Below are 22,595 nucleotides of genomic sequence, written 5' to 3'. Positions count from 1 at the left end.
CACAGGGTCAGGGGAGAGGCCAGAGAGGTGGGGAGCCAAGAGGCAGTTCTTGGGGGATCCCCAGAACAGCTTCTCCAGATGACCCTCAGGGCAGAGGTGACCTGGCAGAGTCTTGCTGGAGCAGCTGAAGCCTGTCCCTGTCTTTCCCTGAAGCTGAGGCAGCCCTGCAGCGGCAGGAGGAACTGGAGACGTTGTGCGTGCAGCTGCAGCGGCAGGTCAGGGAGATGGAGGTGAGAGAGGTGCGGCCCCAGGGGATGCGGGCAGCCAGCAGTCCCCAGCTCTGCATGGCATGCTCCTGAGGAACTCGGTCAGAGCCCACCTCTCTGGGCCTCTCCTCATCACATCCCAGCCAGGGACCCTGCCCTGCTGGCCCTACCCAGGACTGGCCCAGAATTTAAAGAGCCAGGGAGGTGTCTGGGGTTGGGGCACAGCCCTGCTTTTGGGCCCTCTGAACGTGCCTCTCCCCTGCTTAGCACACCTCATGGCTCCCACTGGACTGAATTGCACAGTCCTCGCCGCGGCCTCTGCGTGCCTCTTCATGTTATCTTGAACCACTCTCCCCTCCAGCCACGAGGCCCTTCCTCCGGGTCTTTGACCACATGGAGCTGCTTCCCAACTCAGGGCGTTGGGCGGTGCTGTTGCTGTTCCCTCTACTGAAATGTTTCCCCACCTCCCCCCGGCCAGTTCTACTGGCCTCAGTCATATCCCCCGGGCCTCCTAGACAGGTTTTCCATCCCATGCTTTCTCAGTGCCTCGTCTCTCTTTCCTTGTGGGATTCTGAACTCCACGAAGGAGGAAGCAGTTTCCTCCTGTTTGTCACTGTGCACCCAGGACCTAGCACTGAATTGAAGCAATTTGCTGCCTCTGGCTGTGACTTCTGCTCACTGGGGACTCAGTGACCCCAGTCACCTTTCTTTCCCCCACTCACATAGCCATTCAAACAGCAAGGGAACTAGAGGGACACCAGGCACAGGGAAGGGTCCCAGGCACGCATGGGCCCTGCCAGAAGTTCTTCCTGGGATTCAGCCTCTCTCCCTCTCCACGCAGAATTGGATTCCAAAGTCCCAATCTAATTTAAAATCTTGGCAGCAAACCTCCAGGTGCAGCTGAGAGCCCTTCCCTCTCCAGGCTGTTCATACCTGGGCTTGTCCCGGAGCAGTAGCCACAGGCGGTGAGGGCTGTGCCAGAGCCTCGGGGCAGGGGCATGACTGCCCTTGCAGGCGTCTCAGCCACACAGTTACCACATCATTCATTTAACAGCCTCGTCTGGAGGATCTGCCTGGGGCAGGCCTGGGGCAGAGCATGACCAAGACAGACATGGTCCCTGCCTGCATGAGGCTGCCAGTCTGTGGGGAGGGGAACAAATGAATACACAGGTACACAAGTACAGAGAGTGCTGTGACTTGATGAAATGGGTGACACCACAGAGGCAAGTTTTGGGGGACCACCTGTGGGGGTGACATTGGGCATGATGTCTGGTGAATGAGGAGGGGATGGGGTAAGAGGATCCAGGTTTAGAAGGGAAAGGTGCCACTTCCCACCACATAACTTGGCTTGTGGTCAGTGGCTGTGTGGAGGAAGGAGAAGAATGGGAAGAGAGAAGAGGTCGTAGGGCCCTCATCACATTGGAGCCGCCCGTGGTGCTGACTGGATCCTGTCCTGAAAAAATGGGAAGCCATTGGAAGGCTTCAGTTTGAGAGGTGGCGTGACGAAAAGACCACCCTGCTATGTGGGGGTGGGTGGTGCGGGTGAGGAGAGGACAGGGGGAGGCAGGCGCCACCCCTGGATTGTCCAGGAGAAAGATGACGGTGGCTTGAACTAGGGTGGTGGCAGCAGATGGAGCCCAGCAGATGGGTTCCAGGCTGCATTGGAGGGGACACCACAGGCCTTGCGGGTCATCCAGGAGGAATGGGCCACAGAGGATTCTCAGGTGGAGGGGGTGCCATTTCCAGAGACAGGAAAACCTGGCGCGGGGAGAGGTCTGAAAGGGGGGCGGGAGCCATGACCATTAGACATCCAAGTGTAGACGGTTGGAAATGTGAGTCTGGAGCTTGGGTGAAATCTGCATAAATACAAATTTGGGTTCTGTTGTATATGTTCGGGAGAGCGTGTGGATGGAGCTGGGCCCTCACGAGTTGGTGTTGGATAGGAAGGGGAAATGATGAAGGAAACTGGAAAGGAACAGCCCGGGAGATGGGAGGAAAACTAGCAGATGGTGAAAGATAAAGACAGAAACGTGCCCGTGCGCTTGGCAGCGGGTGGGTTGGTGGTGGCAGCACCTTGAGCAGTTTCAGAGTGTGGCGATGGAGCCAGGTTAGAGTGGCTTGAGAAAAGAAGTGGGGGTGTGGATGTGTAGACAGTCCAGAAGTTTCCTGTGGCAGAGGGGACATGTGGCCAAGCCCTAGGGAGGCTGGCACATGGTTCACATCCCTCAGCCCTGCCTCCTCCTCACACTTGGACCAGGCCACATGGTTCCTGCAGCAAGGAGGCCGACCTTACCAAGCCCTCGCGTGGGCCGGGCACTGGCGGGCGTGAGCTTACTTGAGCCCTCCTCACAAGCTTAGGTGGCAGGAACTGTCATCTCCATTTTATTAGAGGAGTCATCTCAGGCTCTAGGGGCTGAAGCAGCTTTCCAAGGTCACAGCCAGGAAGTGGCAAGATCCCCCCACTCATCCCTCTGTCGGGTCAGCTCTGAGGGCCCCATCGCCTGCAGACTGAGGCTGGGCTTTGGGACGACGCTCTTTCCCTGGGATGGGGCTGAGCTGACGGTGCCCCTGCGTCTCCCGCTTCTTTCTCACAGCGGTTCCTCAGTGACTATGGCCTGCAGTGGGTGGGCGAGCCCATGGACCAGGAGGACTCAGAGAACAAGACAGTCTCAGAGGATGGCGAGAGGGACTGGATGACAGCCAAGAAGTTCTGGAAGCCAGGTAGAACAGGGTGTCTGTCCCAGGCCCTCTTCAAAAGGAATTCTCCAAGAGTTTGCTGCTGGCCAGCAGCTCCCCAGAGGCTCATCTCGTTCATACCTGGGCCCCTGACTTGAGTCGCCCTGAGAGCCCACACCTTGCCCCTGACACAATGCGGGAGTGGCCTCGGCCTCCATCACTGACCACTTAACCTGCTGGCCGGCTTCTCCCCGGTCCCCACTCTGCTCTCGCTCATCTGTCAGAGACCGAGAGATACAAGAGGTAGCAAGGCCTCATTTGCCTCTGGTTACATAGTCTACAAAATGCCACTCTAGAAGCTGTTGCTGTTTAAAAAAAAGCAATCCTTCTGTTCCGGAAGCTGCTCCCAAATTCTCAGGCTTGGCCTCCCTCTCCAGATTCACTTATGGCCCTTGGAACCCACCTGGTTCTGTGGGCCCCACTGTGTCTTTTTTTTTTTTGAGATGGAGTCTCGCTCTGTCACCCAGACTGGAGTGCAGTGGCACGATCTTGGCTCACTGCAACCTCTGCCTCCCAGGTTCAAGCAATTCTTCTGCCTCAACCTCCTGAGTAGCTAGGATTACAGGTGTGTGCCAACACACCCAGCTAATTTTTGTATTTTTAGTAGAGACGGGGTTTCACCATGTTGACCAGGCTGGTCTCTAACTCCTGACGTCTTGATCTGCCGGCCTCCCAAAGTGCTGGGATTATAGGCTAGAGCCACCACGCCCGGCCTACCATGTCTTATTTTTAACTTGACTGCTAATATCTAGAGGGATTCCTCCCACAGTCCCCTCCTGTAGACCCACAGATTTGGGTCCATAGAACTGGCCATTTCTGAAAACCAGGCCCATTCTCTTCAAAGAATGAGAATTGTCACCCAAAAGTTGATTCTCCAGGCTCTAGAGTCAGGCACGCCTGCGCCCTCAACTTGATCCCACCTCGTATCCCTGGTGTGACTTGGGCAGGTGACCTCTATTCACTTCATCAACAAAACAGGAGTGTTTTCCTTCCCTGGGAGTTACCAGGAGCAAATGAGTTAAACGCAGAGTGCCTAGCTCTGGCCTCGCTCGCAGCCATTGTTGTTTCCAAAGTCTGAGGGCAGGGGTGGTCAGAGGAGCACAGCTTCCACGGGGCCCATGTGGAAGATGACGGCACCTTCTTGGTTTCCTGTTTCCTGCTAGGTAAAAACCCAGACTCCAAACATGAGAATCCTGCCTCCTGTTTAGGCCTGGGCTCTGGCCGGATCCCCCCAAATCTCAGGGTGCAACGCCCTCACTGCTTGTTCTGAAAAAAACATCACTTCCCATTTTTGTGCCATTTGCAGCTTTCTTTTCTTTTTTTTTTTTTTTTTGAGATGGATTCTCGCTCTGTTGCCCAGGCTGGAGTGCAGTGGCACAATTTCAGCTCACTGCAACCTCTGCTTCCTGGGTTCAAGCAATCCTCCTGAGTAGCTGGGATTACAGGCACCCACCACCACACCCGGCTAATTTTTGTATTTTTAGTAGAGACAGCGTTTCACCATGTTGGTCAGGCTAGTCTTGAACTCCTGACCTCGTGATCTTCCCGCCTCAGCCTCCCAAAGTGCTGGGATTACAGGCGTGAGCCACCGCGCCCAGCCATTTGCAGCTAGCTTTCAAAGCATTTTCTTTTTTTTTCTTTCTTTTTCTTTCTCTTTTTTTTTTTTTTTTTTTTTTTTTGAGGCAGGATCTCACTTTTGCCTAGGCTGAGTATAGTGGCACAATCATGGCTCACTGCAGCCTCAACCTCCTGGGCTCAAGTGATCCTCCCACCTCAGCTGTCTGAGTAGCTGGGACTGCAGGCATGTGCCACCACACCCAGCTGATTTTCTTTATCTTTTGTAGAGACGAGGTCTCGCTACGTTCCCAAGGTTGGTCTTGAACTCCTGGATGCCAGTGATCCTCCTGCCTCAGCCTCCCAAAGTGCTGGGATTACAGTTGTGAGCCACTGTGCCATGCCAGCATCTTCATAGCCTTGACAGGGGCCAGGAGTTACTCCATTTCACAGATGGGTAAAGGGAGGCATTTAAGGAGTCTGTGGACTCATTATTCAGGGAAGAGGGGCAAGACTTAAGGCTGACAGCCCACTGGAAGACAGTTGGTCACTGAGGCAGAAGATGAGATGATGCCCAGCTTGAGGGTGGGGATGGTGAGAAGGGATGGGCAGAGAGATTTAGGTAGAATCCGTGGCCTTGGTGTCTTTACGTGAGGGAGAGGACTGGAGCAGTCAGGGATGACCTGAGGGAGCACAGCTGTGGGGAAGATGCCGAGTCCATTTGGGACACAGCAAAGCTGGGGGCTGTGCGGCCCCTGTGATGCTGCACATCATAGGGGTGTCGTGGGGGGAGTTCTCGAGGGACCCCTGGCATGAGTGAGAGGTAAGGCCCTATCAGGTGGCTGCAGGTGCTCTAAAAATGTCTATCCTGGGTCTAGGCCAGAGGCTGACAAGTGCCGCACCCTGGACCCTGCCTGGCAGGCTGGGCACAGGCTTCAGGTAGGCCTGCCATCTTGTTGCAGGGCAGCCTTCCTCCTGGCCAGGGGGGACCTCCTTGCTCCTTTCCAGATGACCGATTTCTGGACCCGGCTCTGTGGATTCCTACTCTGCCCTGTTTGGTTGGTTGTGCGCTGAGTGCCTCCAGTCAAAATAACTTGTGAAAAACCCTGCCCTCCATCTTGGAGGCCCTGGCCACACATGTGGCCCCTCCGTGCGTTCTCTTCCTTCTTTTGCTTTTTTAATTTTTTCAGCATGGGAGGGGCCTTGATTCGGCGCTTTCTGCCAGATGAATGATGTTTTTCATCGCTAGCAGCTTCTGTTCCTGGGACATCTCTCTCTCCTGCGTCCCCATTCCTCTCCCCCCAGGTGCCAACCTGCTCCTGCCCAGGAGCCTCAGGCTCACAGCCCGGCCCCCGCTGGCCTGATGCTCGGCTGATTGCTCTGCTCTCCCTCTGTTGGAGAGGCTCCTACGGGCGCTGGGGTGGAGGCCCGTGGAGGGTGAGCCAGGGCCGTCTGTACCGAGCCGGGGGGATGATCAAACTTTCTGGAGCCTGAGACTCTTAGGGAGGAGGGCTGGTGGGGCCATGAAGGGGCTTGGCCTCAGGCTGGATCGCGCACTCTCCCCTCTCTCTGCCAGCGTCACAGAGGATGCTATGCCAGGTGCTTCAGGGTCCGCGGAGACATGAAAGGGACAGTCCTGCTCTGGTCACATGCCACTGGGGCCAGGTGTTGGGCCTCGGGGCTGAGAGCTCTGGTCAGCTCTGAGGTTCTCACTCCCCCCACTCCAACCCTCTGCATCTCTGAGCTCCTCACTTCTTCCCTGTTCCCCTGAGAATCCTCACCCTCCCATCGCCCTCTGAGATCCCCACTTCCCCTACCCCAGGCAGTCCCTGCCTCCCTCCATGCCTCCACCTTTCCCTGCCAGCACCCCACACGCCTCCCTCCTTCCTCTCAAGCCCCACACTCCTGAGTCTGGGTTGGAGACCCTCTGACTCCACAGCCTGCATGACTCGCCCCTGGGCCTGCCCTTCAATCCCCGTAGCCACCGGCTTGACCCCTCCCCGCCTGTCCTTCTGCCTCCAGCCTTTGCTCCTGCTCTGTCCCCACAGAGCGCCTTGCTTGCTTCCCTCTCCTCTGAAGCTCAGGGCAAATCCAGCCTCTGCCAGCAAACTCTGCGGGCCCTGTGCGGGCTGTGCTGCTGCTCTGGGGAGGGTTCTGCTTGAGGGAAGGGGCTAAAGGCTCTGGCTGAGGCAGGGTTCAGGTCGGGTCAGACCCCAGATGGGCAGATTGCTGACCCCCTCTGAGTTCATTTCCTCCTCAGTCGTGCTGATGGGCTTCTAGGGCCACGGAATGGATGTGGTAATAAACTCTGACAGCCACTGTCACCTCGCTGTTGTCATGCATGTCGCAGTGCTTGGCACATGGGCAAGGTGTGTGTAGCTGCATGTGATTGACTGTGATGCCCGTGTGCCCAGGCTTGGATGATCAGAGCACACTGGGACAATTATCTGCACAGGATGAGGTGGGGACAGGGTGGTGCGGGACCTGAGTTCAGGTCCTGCCAGGCCACAGGCTGGTTGAGTGCTCTGGCAGTGGCCAGACCCGCAGGGCCTCGTTTCCTGCACTGGCTCCTCTGCAGAGCCGAGTGACTGCAGTAAAGTCCCCAGAGCGGGGCTTGGCTTGCAGGTGTGTGGTAATAGCGGTTCCACTTCCCGTTGCAGCTGTCTTTGCCTGAGGGTCAAGGGCAGGCACATGGAGAGTGGCACCGCATGGGCTGCCGGGTGCCATGGGCATTTGTGCAGTGAGGGACTGCCACCTTGCCACTGAGCATGGCAGGGTCTGGCCCTCTTCTGGGCTCCACAGCCCCCACAGTGATACTTACACATGCCATTGTCACCGTTTGCCGCCCTGTCTTCTTCACTTGAGTCTGAGCCTGAGGATGGCAGGACCCTGGGCGTGGGCATCACCATGATTGGCAGGGTCTAGCAGAGCACGGGTGCTCAGACATTGCTAGACAGCAGGATCCAGCCCTGTTTCTAGTGGCCCAGTCACTCTGGGCCAGGCCCAGGGCTCAATGCTCCTGAGCTCAAGGGGTACCCAGCATGGCTGGAAGGCAAACAAGCAAGCAGAAAGCAGCAGCCTGTGACGAGGGCCAAGGGAGTGGGCGCAAGGGCTCTAGGCATGCAGCCTCGAGGCAGGTGGGGGGGCTCCTAGCAAGGCTTCTTGGAGGAGGTGGGGGTGAGTAGGCACAGTTTGAGCCCAGCGATGAGTAGGCGGTGCTAGGGACAACAGCAGCCACCATCTGCCAAACACTTCCTCCAAGCCTCACAGCAGCCCTGTGAAGTGTGGCAACTTTTATTGTCCTCATTGTACAGAAGAGGAAGCTGAGGCCTATAGAGGCCCAGGGTTACAGAGCTCGGAAGTGCCCTGCAGTGCCCACCAGAGCACAAGGCGGGGGGCATGTTAAGGAGAGGCTGGGGAGGCTGGGTGCTAAGTAAGGGTCTTGGGAGTTGGGCCAAAGAGCTTGGACTTGACCTCCCTTCTCCTCATTTTAATACGCTTGTGGGCTCTCAAAGTTGGACGAGGCCTCAGAAGTCATCTCCCAGCATTGCCACCCTCCTTGGAAAAGGGACCCCAGTAAGCAGCCTCCCAAGAACCAGTATTGAGAGGCAGCTTATGAGATCACTGAGCACTGAGGCTGAGTCACTTGGGCCCTGCAAGCTGCATGATCTGGGGTGTGACACCTCACAAGGCCCAATTTCCTTATCTGTAAAACAGGAACAGTGATGCCTGCCTCCTGGCATTTGGCACAGGGCCATCATTTAGATAGGTTCACCAGCTGGATCTTGCAGGCAACACAGGGTTCATATCATCTCCCCATTGCACAGAAAGGACAGCTGTGGCTCAGAGAGGAAGCGCCTTTCCATTTGAGTTCTGCTGCTAGCTCAGGGCAGACCTGGGACTTGCCCTCTGACCTTCCTCCTGCTGTGTGAATCCCCAACTACACCTCTCTCCATCCATGGGTCAGGCCTCAGTTGAACCCTTGTGGGGTGGTGGTGGGGTTCACTGACTTCACAAGGCCCTGCTGTGATAGCTCTTCCTGTCTCATTCTGTCAGTACTGGTTTGCCCAGAGCTGTAGTTCCTTCTTCCTGGCCCCTGGTCTTATCTCCACTCTGTGATATCCAGCATCTGCCTAGCCCACCTGCTTTTACTTCTTTAAGCCAGGGCTGTTTTCTTGGCAAGCTTCTCTCTTCCCTTTTGTCGTTTCTCGGCATCCTCCCTGGTCTGGCCCCATCCCATGTCGACCACCCATGTTCATCAGCCTGAAAAACCCCTGGCCCTGGTAGGTGACATGAACACTGAATTAGGAGTTGGTGTATTTGGTGCTCTTCCTGGCTCTGTCTGGTCTGATCAGGCCATGTCATCTGACCTTTCTGGGCCTCACTTTCCCCATCTATAAAGAAGACAGAGCCCTGGCAACACAGCGAGACCCCGTCTCTTAAAATTTTTTTTTTTTTTTTTAATTAGCAGAGTGTGGTGATGCTGCCTGTGGTCCCAGCTACTTGGGAGGCCGAGGTGGGAGGATCAGTTGAACCTGGAAGGTCGCGGTTGCAGTGAGTCATCACCGTGCCGCTGCACTCCAGCTTGGGTGACAGAGGGAGACCCTGTCTCGGAAAAAAAAAAAAAAAAAAAGAGGGTTGAGGCAGGCATTGTATGAGATTATCTATTCTGCTATTGTTTTTAGGTTTGCCTATTTGTATTTAAAGTAGTTGTTAAAAGAAAATCATGTCTTGGTATCATTCTGTTAGGTGAGTTTTTCCAGGGCATCTCAGGGACTGTGGGGGAACCCCAGGAGGAGGTGGGGGCAGGTATAGCCCCTTCAGCGGTAGGAAGTGTAGGGGAGAGGAGAAGGCCAGCTGGGGCCTACCATTTCACCTGCTGCAAAAGCAACAGGAAGCACATCTGCACCTCCCTGGTACAGCCACTGCACCACTGAGAGGAAAGGAATTGGGTCCCCAGAGCCCTGACCCACATCCTGCCACAGCCTGCCTGTCCTGTGAAAAACAGCCTCTCCGAGGCCCCGAAAGTTACTGGTGTGTTGTAGGGCACACCCGAACAGATGACTTACTTGGGGACCAGGTCCCATCAAAGATGACAGAACAGGCCCCTCGTCTGTCCCCAGCCAGCATCTACGTGTCCTCCACTTTTCTGCTCTGTTATCCGTCATGGCTGGCCCCACCACTCCATATTCTCCCCCGAAGCCAGTGCACAGCTGTATGTGCCACACATTTTTCAGAAGAGGAGGACAGAGCTTTGTCAGCTTCTCAAAGGGGTCTGTGACCCAGAAATAGTTGCACAACCTACGGTCTGTTCCATATCTGTTCTGGCCAGCAGCTGTCCCTACATCCTCCCTAAGAGCCATCTGTCCCTCTTCTGACCTCCCTCTCCTGAGATGGGTGGGGGAAACAGACTTGAGAGGCAGCCCCGACTCCCTTCCCAGTTCCTCCTCTCACCAATTGGCTTGGGACAAGTCATTTTTCATCTCAGTAGGCTTGTTTCCTCATGTGTAAAATGGAGCTAAATAACCCCTGCATCAGCCTGGCATGGTGGCTCATGCCTGTAATCCCAGCACTGTGGGAGGCCGAGGCGGGCTGATCACCTGAGGTCAGGAGTTCCAGACCAGCCTGACCAATATGATGAAACCCCATCTCTACTAAAAATACAAAAATTAGCCGGGTGTGGTGGCATGCACATGTAATCCCAGCTACTTGGGAGGCTGAGACAGGAGAATCACTTGAACCCAGGAGGGGAGGTTGCGGTGATCCAAGATTGTGCCATTGCACTCCAGCCTGGGCAACAAGAGTGAAACTCTGTCTCAAATAAATAAAAATACCCCTGCCTCAAGCCTCAGGGTTGGCATAAGGACCATGTGTGCAAGGTGGAGCTGGGCACAGTAGCAAACATGGACAGGGTACGTGTTCCAAGCTGGCTCTTAGGAAGATAGCTGCTGTTACTATCTAGTGTTGTCCTTCCTTTTCCCCAGGGAGTCAGTTGAGGAGACACTAAGACCACTGCCCAGCCTGGGAGGGAGCCACAGAGACTAGGGCTGCTAGGGACACGGCAGCCAGGAGGCGGCTCATAGGTGTCTGTCCTCTTTGCCAGGGGACTCATTGGCGCCCCCTGAGGTGGACTTTGACAGGCTGCTGGCCAGCCTGCAGGATCTTAGTGAGCTGGTGGTAGAGGGTGACACCCAGGTGACACCAGTGCCCGGCGGGGCACGGCTGCGTACCCTTGAGCCCATCCCACTGAAGCTCTACCGGAATGGCATCATGATGTTCGACGGGCCCTTCCAACCCTTCTACGATCCCTCCACACAGGTAGGAGCGGTGTTGGGGGGTTGCTGTTCTAATGCCCCTGCTGCCCACTGTTAGTTGGGGATGATGGAGTCAGTTCACCCCAGGTCCAGCCTGCCCTCCATGGGGCACCCAGGCCCACACACGACTTGCAGATGCCCCTCCCCCAAGGCCTGGGACTCAGCTTCCAGAGTGTAGCACTGGGTGACCCTAGATCTAGGGCCTGCCATCCAGACTAGTGGCAGGGCAGGGTGGGTCCAAGGCCCAGGGCACCCGCTCACTTTTCCTCTCCCCTTGCAGCGCTGCCTCCGAGACATATTGGATGGCTTCTTTCCCTCAGAGCTCCAGCGACTGTACCCCAATGGGGTCCCCTTTAAGGTGATGAGCTGCTCCTCAAACCACACCTTTGGGGATTTTGGAGGCCGTGAGGATACACAGCCTCCCCAGGCACCTCCCATTCTGAGGGAAAGCCACTGCGCCCCCTGGGGGACCCCAGTTTGATGCCCTCCAGGAGGATAAGCCTGAAGCCGGGCTGGGAAGGGAGCAGGGAGGACCGAAACAGAGCAGCAGGCAGCGCCCTCTGCTGGCACCCTGGAGACAGCCTCGGCTGCAGGGCCACTGCCTCCCAGTCCTCCCCAACTTTCAGGACACCTTGACAACCTGGGGTCCCTGCAGAAGTGACCCGGCTATCCCCCAAGTCTCCTGAAGCTATCTGGGTAGGGTGGGAGGCAGTGCTGTGAGCCACATGCAAAACAGAGGGGACAGATGTTGGGACTCAAGGACATAAGGTAGAGCTGGCCCATGGGTAGGTGCCACCACCGGAGCCCGTGAGGCTGCGTGTTCCAGAGGGTGGTGGGTTAGTGCCGCACTGAGGGCGTGTCAGGGAGGCAGCATGTGTCACCAGGGCTCAGGAAACAGCATGAGTCATGACTGGGGGTGTTTAAGGCATTTGTGCCACAATGGGGGCCTCGGAGCCTTGATGAGGCAAGTGAGGTTCCATGTACGATGATGCAGTTTGTGCTGCAGACTGGAAAAAAGCAGGAGCTTCGTCCTCTCCTGACCCCCTCACACTCTGCCTTCATGGTAGGCTCCTGAGAGGGGGTCTCCAAGGAGGGTGTCAGTACTGCAGCTTCAGCTGGCCTGGATGGGGTGCTTGCAGGAGCAGCAGGGCCGAGGAAGATGACAGCAGTATGAACTGTGGCTCTCCTGAGGCCTGGGTTTCCTCGTATGTAAAATGAGGGTTGCATTAGACCATACCCTTGGCCTGTGTTTAGGCAGATAGGGCTGAAAGTGGGGCCAAGGGCTGAAGAGCTGGGCCCACTGCTGTCACCCTTCTTTCTTGCCAGGTGAGTGACTTGCGCAATCAGGTCTACCTGGAGGACGGGCTGGACCCCTTTCCAGGCGAGGGCCGTGTGGTGGGCCGGCAGCGGATGCACAAGGCCTGGGACAGGGCGGAGGAGCACCCAGGTGAGTTTGGCCTCCAGGTTGAGGCAGGGGGCCGGGGGACTGCAGAACAAACTCCAGGGGGGCTCCATCACCACTCATAGTCCTTCCTGGGCCCCGGTTCCCAATGCTGTCCCTGCAGGCTCCAGGATGACTGCTGAGAAATTTCTGAACAGGCTCCCCAAGTTTGTGATCCGGCAAGGCGAGGTGATTGACATCCGGGGCCCCATCAGGGACACCTTGCAGGTGAGGCCAACCCTAACTCCCCCAGCCCTCTTGGGGGAACTAGCACCAGCCCTGGTCCAGCCTGCCAGAACAGTGTCTTATCTGGAGGCTCAAGTTTGAGGCACCTGATGAGTCCCTCAGAGCTGTTGCTCCACTGTCTCCTGGAAACTGTGAGGCTAGTGAGGGCACTGGCTGGGCCCTAGAAAGCAGGTGGGTTGGCTGTAAGAGGGCTAAAGTCAGTCCAGGCCAGGGGTGAGCCCAAGGCCCAGGCCACCCCATCAAGGTCTAGGCCAAAATATCCAGCTCAGTACCGGGTACTCCCTTCGTGGTTGCCTCAGATTCTCCTTAGCCCTCATCATTCTGTCTCCTCGCCCCCTATCCTGCTTCTCTTCCTAGGTGTCCACATGTGAAAGGCACCAAACCTTAGTTTCTCAGGCCTCCTCTGCCTCCCTCACCCACACATTGCTAAGTCCTGTCTGGTCTGTCCACCCTCAGAACTTCTCCCAGATGCATCCCTTCTCCTGATTCCCACCACCCACCACCCTAGTCTAGGGTCCAGAGTATCTCTCCCAGACAGCTGCCTCCCACTGCCACTCCTGCCCCTGCTGACCATCCTCCAGGCTGCCTTCCCTGTTGATATCTTCCAGTGGTTCTTGAGATAAAGCCATGTTCCTTATGCTGGCACTCAAGGCCCGTCCTATATTGCCAGGCCCCTCCTCACACCAACCTATTCCTTCCAGTCCAATTGAGCCCCAGCTTCAGCCACACATAATGCTGGCAGTTGCCCAAATGTGTCACCACCTCTAGGAAGCTTTCCCTGACCCCAGGATCTCTGTTGATGCTGTCTGGAATATCCCTGCACCCATTCCATTTCTAAGGACTCCCACTCATCCTTCAGTCACAGCTCAGTTGTCATTTTCCGAGGGAAGCCTTCCCTGACCCCAGGCTGGGGTGGGCTTCCAGCCTGATCATCATCTGTGTGGGTTTCTGTCTCCATTAGACTGAAACCGGGGGTTACCTGGGGGGGGAACCATGGGGCTGCCTCCCAGAACCTCCTTCCCCTTCCATTGCCTCTCCTCTGGCCTTGGTTTATACAGAACACCCCCTCCTGCTTTGCTCACTGGTCTCATCTGTCCCTGGTCAAGGATGTGTCCCTTTAAGGATTGTGGGAATGACTCAAATGGGGCCTAGGGCTCTGTCCACCCTCCATTGATACCTTCCAGAACTGCTGCCCATTGCCTGCCCGGATCCAGGAGATTGTGGTGGAGACGCCCACCTTGGCCGCTGAGCGAGAGAGGTGAGGGCAGGACGAGGAGGTGAGGGCCTGGGGGCATTGGGTCACCGAGCGCTGATGGCCTCTGGGCTGTGCAGGAGCCAGGAGTCGCCCAACATGCCAGCACCCCCGCTCTCCATGCTGCGCATCAAGTCTGAGAATGGGGAACAGTCCTTCCTACTGATGATGCAGCCTGATAACACCATTGGGGATGTGCGAGCCCTGCTAGCGCAGGCCAGGTGGGCACAGGGCAGGGCTGGGACCACAGAGGGGCTCTGGCCTCACTGCCCAGCCTGATCTGCTCTGCCTGGTCCCCAGGGCCATGGATGCCTCTGCCTTTGAGATCTTCAGCACATTCCCACCCACCCTCTACCAGGACGATGCACTCACGCTGCAGGCTGCAGGCCTCGTGCCCAAAGCAGCACTGCTGCTGCGGGCACGCCAAGCCCCAAATTCCAGCCCGAACTTCAGTCCTAGTCCAGGTCCCGGCCCCAGTCCCAGCCCCCAATAAAGCGCCCGCCCCCTCAACCCGCTGCTCCGCCAGGCTCTCAGGGGTGGGCCATCTTGCCAGGCACGTAGGAAAGGCCTGGGACCAGCTGGGCCAGGGAGGGGGCGGTGCTGACCCGCCCCTTGGTAACTTGAGCCCCAGCTGGCGGGCCTGGCTGCTGGGTCTTTGTCTTCTAGGTTCCTCTTTCTCCCAAGAAGGGCTAAGTGGATCCTGTGAAGGGAGGGATGCAGTGGGGGGAAGGAGCTGGCCCCAGCTGGGTTTACATTCTCAGCTGGGACAGCAGAGCCTCACTGTGTAGTGTGCAGCCAGCAGATACCTGGGCACAGGCACAGACCCACCAACTTGTGGGGACACCTCAACACTGCACAAAGCCATTTTGCCACTGGACCCATGCCCCCAAACTAGCAGAACTGCAGCTGGGTACCCACCTCCCATGACACACTCATACTTAGCCATTGTGCTCCAACACAGGTGCATGGGATGGCCACACTCACTGACAGGCATGCACATGTGCAGTACACACCAAGGCACAAGCGTGATATGGACACCACATGCATGTGAACTGGAAGGTGACCCACCCAGACATCTCCAGAAACCACTGGTCCATACAGGTATGTGTGTACCAGACATATCCAAACACATGCACTAACACAGAGGTGACAGTCCCATGAGAACAGCTTAGCCACCCTTCCCACAGAGCACAGTCTCAGCACAGTCACAACTACCAACCTTGCCCAGGGCAGGGACCCAGGAAGCCCAGGCCACAACCAACCAGACACAGTGCCAATGGAACAGGACATCATTTAATTGTCTCTAGGGTCCTCCTGGGAGAGGGACTGCGGGGCCTTTGGCAGAGCTCTGGCTGATGGAACCAATAGAGGTGCCCATCAGCCAGTGCCAGGCAGGATGGCGGCCCCAATGCTTGGCTGGGGGCAGCCAGCATTTGGGGCTGTTGCTTAAGACAATTTCTGAGACTAATGGGTAAGGAATGTTGCCTTTGGATGGAGAAGAGGGGACTACATTTAGAGAGGAGGGAGGAGAAGTGGCCTGGATTGCGGGAGGGACTCTAAGGTTAGGGTAGGAATGACAGGGAGTTGTTCAAAAGGTCCTTCATGGCCAGGTGAAGGCTTGGGGGAGTGTGGTGATGGAGTCCAGCAGGGGAACTCTGGACAGGCTTGACTCAGGCCAGCTTCAGGAACTCCTGCAGCGTGTTTTGTTCCACGGCCTCCACGAAGAGCTCATAGTCCTGGGGAAGGGGAGGCAAGGGGTGGTCACCTGAATGCAGGAGGCCCAAGTGCTTTGTGGCAGATCTGACCCTGGCCAGAGCCCTCTTCCAACACTCCCCCCACCCCCGAGTCCCCCAGCCCATACCCCACAGTACTGGTCCCCGTTGACAATCTGGGGTGGGGTGGCCTTGGGGTTGCCCGCCAAGGCTCGCATCTCATCCCTCAGGGCGTTGTCCTGGGAGATGTCCACTAGCTGGTATTGGATGCGCTTCCCATCCAGGATTCGGGTCACCTCGCTCTGCTGGGACTTGATCTGGGGACAGAGGGTGGGTAGGGGTTATTGGATAGGCTGGAGGATTTATGGGGGGAATGCTGGGCAGGGTGAGAGAGGCTGTGACCAGGAGCTTTTGTCCCCCCGACCCCCCTCCACACTAGGGGAGGGTTCTGGCCTCTAGGAGTTGGGAGGATGAGTCAGGCTTGAGGTGGTGCAGGATGAAAAGAGGGATCAACTACGGGGAGGGGGTCAGAATGAAGGGAAGTGGGATCAGGCTCAGGGTGGGGAGGGCAGGGCAAGCCCCCCAGGCCCCGGAAGAGCAGGTTGCCGTCGTGGTCAGGGTCAGCCTGGTAGTGGGAGTGCAGAGAATGGATGTGGGGTTGATGGGGGATGGGCACGGGAAGTTCATGCTGCAGCTGCAAAGGACCCAGGATGCCCGATGAAGACGCTCAGGATGGGGCCTCGGGACCGGATCCGGGAGACAGTGCCCAGCACCTCGCCGACGCACTCCCCCACCCCGTCCCCGTCGTGGGGGCGGGTCCCGGGCGCCAGGGTCCAAAACACTGGGACACAACCCTGAGCTCTCCCCCCTCCAGCGCCAGTCCGGGCGCACACTTACTTCGCGGGAGCCGGTGACCGACGTGCTGTAGACGCGCAGGCCGCTCATGCTGGGGGTAGACGGGCCGGCGGGCAGAGAGCGGCAGTAGTGGCAGCTGCACTGCCGGGAGACGACGCCGTCGCCGTGCTCGGGAGCGGTTTCCTTCCTGCTCCGCCCGCAAGTCATCGCGCTCGGGACCAATGGGCGGCGCGGGCAGGCGGGGCGGGGCCTGCGCGACACCGCCCCGCGCGCCGGAGGCCCCTTCCCTTCCCTCTGGGTGACCAGGCGCGCAGAGGGATCCGTCCCACGCAGGGCCGCCCCTTCTGTGGCTGCCCTGCTCGTCCTTTTCGGCCCTTTCCTGATCTGGAGCTCAGTGTGCCTGGGGAGGAGCTGGGTGGCAGGAAAGGCCCGGGAGAGGGTCTGGCAGAAGCCGCCTCTCCAACCGCACACAGGTTTGGTGCATCCAACTTCCCATCTACCAGAGTCGCTGTCTCCAGGAGGAGGTGCCCTAAATAGTACAGGGCAGCTTGGGGCTTTGGAAGGCTTGAGCTGCTTTCAGACCCAAAGTTCCCATATTAAGGTACCTTGCTCCAAGGAAACCCCCCTCTCCCCCGCCAACACACCACTAACCCTAGGGGATAGGAAGAGCCCATGCTTACATTTCCCCCCCAAGTTCCTCTCCACTCAGGTGGGAAGGTTTAGACAAGGAAGGGTGGTGGCAGGATGCAGAGGCCACACCCCCAAGGAACCAGATGGAGACCAAGGCTGACAGCTGGGAAGTGTGGCGGTAGAGGGTGGTGTCAGGATTCTTGAGACCCTAGGGTCAAGCTGACCTAAGATCCACCCCTGGTCTTGGGGTGGTCCAAGCTCAACCCCAGCTCCATGCATGCATGCCCCAAACTGCTACTCCTCCCAGCAATTCAGGAGTTGAGGGGACAGACTCCAGCAACCAACCCAATTTTGGAAACCTAGCTATCTGGCATTCAACATAATGCTTCTCAGATGTCCCCCTGGTCCAGGGCTCAGGCAGGTAACAGCCCAGAAAGACAACCCTTGCTCTGGTAAAGCCACTTCCTCACAGCAACCCAGAGGCTGCCAACTTCCTGAGGACTGCTGAAACTTTCCAGTGACAAACTTCTGCTGTGACTCAGGGAAAGTTTGCCCAACAGAAAGTGAGTGGGAAGAGATCTGGTCCTACAGAACGACAGAGGAGCAGAACTGGCAGAGAGAGGGATAGGAGGCTGGACCTGACAAAGGTTCCTCCATGCTGCTACCTGGGGGACCTGGCTGAAAACCCAGACTTTGGCTCTAACAAACCAAAGGGGTAGAATAGCGTGGTGGTGGTGATGGAAGGGTATGGAAAACTGAGGAGTCTGTTAAGATATTTTATTTTATAATCAAAATAGGCAATACAAACAAGTTGACATAACAAAGATTCATATAAATAACTGGTTATAAACTTTATGAGGAAAAATACCCGTGAGCATGGTGGCTGGGCTCCCAATGCACAGGGTGGAGACCAACCAGACGGCTCTGCCTTTAAGAAGCAGGAGCCCAGAGGCTGAAGGGCTGGCTGGGTGGGGCTGCTCTGAATGGAAGGGATAAGTCACTCCATAAATAAAACACAAACTTGTAAAAACACTTAAGAAAGAGCCTCATTCAGGCCCAGGCATGAGGTCCATGATGCTGCCAACAGCCCAAAGCTTAGCAAAAATCTTGTAGTGGCTGACTGGCCCACACCTGGCCCCTGCCTGGCCTGGCTCCAGATCTAGATGAGGCATGGCTGGCCCACCAACCAGACACTAACAAGTGTGAGATGCTCCCTAAACCAGGAGGCAAGAAAAACCAGAGGGCAAAGGGCCCTCCCTAAAGCCCCAGAGAAACAACCCAGGAAACATTAAAAGCTGTACTTTAAAGCTGACTTATACTGGGTACTCTGAACTTTCAAGGAGGCCAGAGCAGGAAAGGGAGAGGAATAATGCCCACCACCCCCAATACAAGAGAGGCACAAATTAAAGGGCTGGGCACAGGCTGTAGCCCTCGGTGAGGGGGTAAGCAGCTTGACAGTTGCGCTGTGGTCTTTGGGATATAATTCTACCCAAGGCTAGAACCACAGGGAAGAGTTTGCACTCTTAAGTCCAGGAAGGGGGCTACCTGGAAGGCCTGAGAACAAAGGAGAAAGGGGCTGTGCTAAACACATGGCCAGGGCCCTAGGGACACAAGGCAGCTGGAGAGTGGGATCTCTTGTTAAATGGCATGGTAGGCAGATTAGAGTCCCGGCTATAATCCCTAGGGCCCCAATCCTAGTAGTTATGTGCTAACCAACACACTACCCTGAGGCTTCTGGGACAACAAGAGCCCTGAGGAAGAAGCAGTGAGACCAGGCATGAGAAAACCCAGAAAGCCAGCTCAGTGTTCCCAGGAAGGCTGGCACATGGGGCCTGAGAATTCTTAAATGGCCATTGTTACTAGTACTACCCTCGGCCTTTCCAGGCCCCTCTGATGAGCTCTCTAATCAGCAGGACCAAGGTGTGAAGTGGGAATTAACAGGGATCCATCCCATTGGATGAAGAAAGGTGAACAGCCTGTTCGTCTCTGATGTCAGCCTAGGGCTGGGAACAGTTTGTGAGGACTCATCTATTGTACCTGCCAAAAGTTAATTAGTAACTCACCGTTGAGAGTGAATTAGCAGGACAAACATAATCCAACATGCCAGTGTGGGGTAGGACAGTTCCCTAATCAGCCCTTGGCCTCCAGATGCAGGCTCTCCCCTCCCCTTCTGACACTTCTCTCTGGGAACAGCAGACAAGAGAATGTCAGGGCAGAAACCTGCTGGACTAGGCTCTCAGCAGCCCAGATCCTCCCTGGGGGAATCCCCCAGAATTCCTCACTGTGTGACACAGTTTTCTCCCATGTCCTGGGCATATCTGTCTGACATGGTGGTCCTTAAGTCCTCAATGTCACGACGCAGCTGTTGAACCTCCTCTAGTTTCCTCTTGATCACATCTGGCTTCTGCAAATCTAGCTGAGTCTCTGGGTGCTGTGCTGCTGGGGAGAACATTTCAAGAGAATGTTAGTTGCAAGACACTTTCATGTGGAGGGCACAGTATGGATAGGCAGTATCTTGAACTCACAGTCTTGGGACATACACTTTAAAAAAAGCATCTGGGGACAGTGGGTTAATTTGCTGCTGAAGGCCTGCTTTTAGTTTGTCCTGCATGCAAGTACCCCATAGCTTGTTTCCAAAAACAGATTTATGAACACCTACTTTGCGAAACAAATAAATGTCCAGAGGGCAGTGGCCAGGCCTATGTACTCTGTCTACATATTACTGTAAGAATATGGGAAAGTGGGATGGGAGAGAGAAGAGAAAGAAGGCCCCTCCTTCCTGGGCCCCAGACTGGTCTGAGGACTCACAGTGAATGCCTAGGAGCAGGGAGAGATTGGGATCATGGCCCTGGGCCCTCTGGGTCACAATGCTACAGACAGCCTGCAGATCTTGAAGGCAACTAGCCAACTCCTGGTACAGCTCAAGTGCCAGCTGGGCTGTGTCTGGTGAAGGTGGAGACCCTGGTTGGGCCTGGCGCAGGTGTTCCTGGAGTGTCAGATTCTTCTCAATCAAGTCCTGGTTTTGCACTGAAAGCTGAGCAGACAGATGGGTAAGCACGTTAACTCAGGCCCAGGAAGAGGAAGAGTATCTATGCATGTATGTGTGGGTGTGGAAGGAATGGGTGAGTCATAGGCAGTGTCCCCCCTTCCCCAACCCTACCCCTGCCAACAGGCTTTAGCACTTCCCCCACTATCAATATCAGGCCTGATTCTTCCTGTGGGTAGGCTGGGCCCACAGGGCTCTAGCACTAGAGAGGAAGCCAACCCTCAACTGGTTCTGAATCATCAGCATCCTAGTTTCTGTTCAAGAACCAGAGAAGATGCTCCCGCCCCTAGGAACTCTATCTCAAGTCAGTCCCTCAGCCAACTCTGTTAGCCAGGCTATTAGAGAAGGTTTACCGTGAACCGTGAAATCTGAGGAGACACTGGTTTCAATCTCTCCCTGCCACCCTGACAAAAGTGGCCACCAGCCAGCCTGATCACAGTTGTGTCAAAGGAATAAAGACAGTAAGAAAGACAGTATGACAGCTAGTAGCCACTAGGTGAGGGGCTGGAGAAGCTGGGACCTGGAGGATCCAGCCCTGGAACGAGTCCTGCCTTTTCAAACTCTCACCTCAGTGGAGTCAGACTTTATTACAAAAACCATCTATTCATGTATGTCTGTCTGTTTCCCTCTCTTCCTGACAGCTTAATCCACTTCCCTTCCCTTCCTACCTTGACTGTGTTTTTATACAGTCTGAATAGAGTCCCTCCTTCAGTCCCAGGCCCTCCACCCACACTGGGCCATGTGACAATCCTAGCTAAAGGAGGTTCCTTCCTAGGTACTAGGCCAGTCAGTGAACTTGATTGCCCCCTGCTGACAGCTCTGTTTAGTGCATGAAGGCCACCAAATCCTCAGTCTTCTCGAACTCTCCACTCCCCAACCCCAGAAACCTGCGGCTTCAAGAAGACAAAGGAAGAGAGAATGACTTGCCCCATCAAAAAGCATTCCTGGGCCTGGCGCAGTGGCTCACACCTGTAATCCCAGCACTTTGGGAGGCTGAGGTGGGCTAATCACGAGGTCAGGGGATGGAGACCATCCTGGCCAACGTGGTGAAACCCCGTCTCAACTAAAATACAAAAAATTAGCCGGGCACGGTGGCTCGTGCCTATAGTCCCAGCTACTCAGGAGGCTGAGATGGGAATCGCTTGAACTCGGGAGGTGGAGGTTGCAGTGAGCCGAGATTGTGCCACTGCACTCTAGCCTGGCAACAGAGCAAGACTGTCTCCAAAAGAAAAAAAAAAAAAAAGAGAGAGAAAAAAAAGCATTCCTAGGTAACAATTATGGACATGCTAAAACAGGCTTAGGGTCTGTAATATAAAGGATGATGCAATGCACCTTTCCTCTGCCCCCAAAGCTCAGTAGGGACCTTTCCCTTTCAAACACTGAGGTTCCTATTGGAGTAGAGATGGGGAGGGCATACAAAGAAATCGGGTTTGTAGAGGCAGAACCAAGAGGTCTGACTAATGCTACTCACCTCCTTCACGGCTGTGCGCAGCTGCTGCAGGGCTGAATCCCTTCGTTGGGCCTCCTCTCTCAGGGCCTGGCTTGTTCCTTCTTCTTGAGCCACTTCCTGCTCTAGGCTCTGAATCACACAGCCAAGATGTTGAGGGAACACAGGAGTAACAAGTCTGGTTCCAACAATATCACCGCTGGCTTGGACTATATAGTGAAGACTCACCCTACCTACACACTCCTGCTAAGAAATCATTTTACAACAGTCCTGATTTGTGACCTCCCATTTAAGCCCTCCTATAGCCCTTGACCACATACCAAATAGAGGTCAGCTTCTTAGCAGGGCATTCAAGGCCACAGTAGCTCCTACCTACTTTTCTAGCCATATCTCTTTCCACCCTCCACATGGTCAGCCTCTACACTGCCATAATGAATGACTGGCCCTCATCCCTGAAGGCTGCAGCGTCAATGCTTCTGCTCACTTCCCTTTTCCTTTGTTCAAGCTGCTCTTCTGCTGTTACCTCCAGGAAACCTCCAAGGCCCACCTGAGCTTTCTTCAATCTGCAAATCAGGTCCAATTAATCCTAATCCTACCTTGCTATCATATCCATCATGGCTTACAAGTACATCTGCTTAATATTCTAGTTGGCTATGCACATGATCCTTCACTCCACTCAAACACAAACTTTCTTGAGGGCAGGGAATGTGCTATTCAGCTGAGTTCAGTATTTACTGAGCGCTTACTGTGACAGGCACTGAGGAGAACACCAACAGTTCCTGTCTTTTAGGAGTTAACAGTCAAGTGCTCTTGACAATACTGTCTATTAAATGCTGTTCAGAGACATGGAAAGGGGTAGGAGAGCATACTCACAGGTGCCTAATCTAGTGAGTTCTGTGTAAGTGTGTTCGTGTGTGTAGGAGGGGTCAGGGGAAGGGAGATATTTAAGCTTTTAAACTTCTGCCTCATTCTATTGATTCAATTTTTCCTCAAATTTTGAAACTGATTTGAAGTGTGCAATTTTTTTATATTTCTCATTTTATATCAATAAAAAAGTATAACTGCCAAGGAAAACACCCCGTGATCATGAAATATCCAAAGTGACGATGAATCCATCTAATTCCAACAAATTCACCTGATATATATATATATATTT

The 22,595-nt window shown here is 55.4% G+C and overlaps 3 protein-coding genes across 7 annotated transcripts in view; 1 reads left to right on the top strand and 2 right to left on the bottom strand.

Annotated features, from left to right (window-relative positions):
* The window catches only part of UBXN11 (UBX domain protein 11), a 46,338-nt gene extending 32,079 nt beyond the window's left edge, over positions 1-14,259 (top strand). For both annotated transcript variants that reach the window (XM_011981643.1, XM_011981642.1), the window contains 9 exons: positions 154-230; positions 2,801-2,927; positions 10,600-10,814; positions 11,091-11,168; positions 12,137-12,257; positions 12,376-12,479; positions 13,682-13,755; positions 13,830-13,970; positions 14,050-14,259. In XM_011981643.1, the coding sequence (XP_011837033.1) occupies positions 154-230; positions 2,801-2,927; positions 10,600-10,814; positions 11,091-11,168; positions 12,137-12,257; positions 12,376-12,479; positions 13,682-13,755; positions 13,830-13,970; positions 14,050-14,242 (1,130 nt within the window). In that variant the 3' untranslated portion in view covers positions 14,243-14,259. The remainder of the gene's footprint in view (positions 1-153; positions 231-2,800; positions 2,928-10,599; positions 10,815-11,090; positions 11,169-12,136; positions 12,258-12,375; positions 12,480-13,681; positions 13,756-13,829; positions 13,971-14,049) is intronic.
* A 761-nt stretch (positions 14,260-15,020) lies between these two features.
* SH3BGRL3 (SH3 domain binding glutamate-rich protein like 3) lies at positions 15,021-17,357 on the bottom strand. Of its 2 annotated transcripts, XM_011981640.1 has the most exons (3): positions 16,359-17,357; positions 15,611-15,778; positions 15,021-15,485 (listed from the first exon to the last, which is right to left on the bottom strand). In XM_011981640.1, exons 1-3 carry the CDS (start codon positions 16,521-16,523, stop codon positions 15,420-15,422), a joined length of 399 nt encoding a protein of 132 aa, XP_011837030.1. In that variant the 5' UTR covers positions 16,524-17,357; the 3' UTR covers positions 15,021-15,419. The 2 variants fall into 2 exon arrangements, with proteins under 2 accessions (XP_011837030.1, XP_011837029.1); XM_011981639.1 differs by having other exon boundaries at positions 15,021-15,778; positions 16,359-16,826.
* A 351-nt stretch (positions 17,358-17,708) lies between these two features.
* CEP85 (centrosomal protein 85kDa) overlaps positions 17,709-22,595 on the bottom strand; it is a 54,878-nt gene continuing 49,991 nt past the window's right edge. For all 3 annotated transcript variants that reach the window (XM_011981636.1, XM_011981637.1, XM_011981638.1), the window contains 3 exons: positions 21,464-21,571; positions 19,755-19,980; positions 17,709-19,385 (listed from right to left, as the gene is read on the bottom strand). In XM_011981636.1, the coding sequence (XP_011837026.1) occupies positions 19,225-19,385; positions 19,755-19,980; positions 21,464-21,571 (495 nt within the window). In that variant the 3' untranslated portion in view covers positions 17,709-19,224. The remainder of the gene's footprint in view (positions 19,386-19,754; positions 19,981-21,463; positions 21,572-22,595) is intronic.

This window comes from Mandrillus leucophaeus, unplaced genomic scaffold (assembly GCF_000951045.1).
Source record: "Mandrillus leucophaeus isolate KB7577 unplaced genomic scaffold, Mleu.le_1.0 Scaffold23, whole genome shotgun sequence".
Classification (NCBI taxonomy): domain Eukaryota; kingdom Metazoa; phylum Chordata; class Mammalia; order Primates; family Cercopithecidae; genus Mandrillus; species Mandrillus leucophaeus.
The sequence above is the reverse complement of the archived record's forward strand: the minus strand, read 5'-3'. Positions and strand labels throughout refer to the sequence as shown.

Excerpts from the sequence above, each read along its gene's own strand:
- SH3BGRL3 (XM_011981639.1), bottom strand. The coding sequence starts at position 16,523 with ATGACTTGCGGGCGGAGCAGGAAGGAAACCGCTCCCGAGCACGGCGAC. Across the intron at positions 15,779-16,358 it reads CGGTCACCGGCTCCCGCGAA|ATCAAGTCCCAGCAGAGCGA; the intron begins GTAAGTGTGCGC and ends CTCTGTCCCCAG.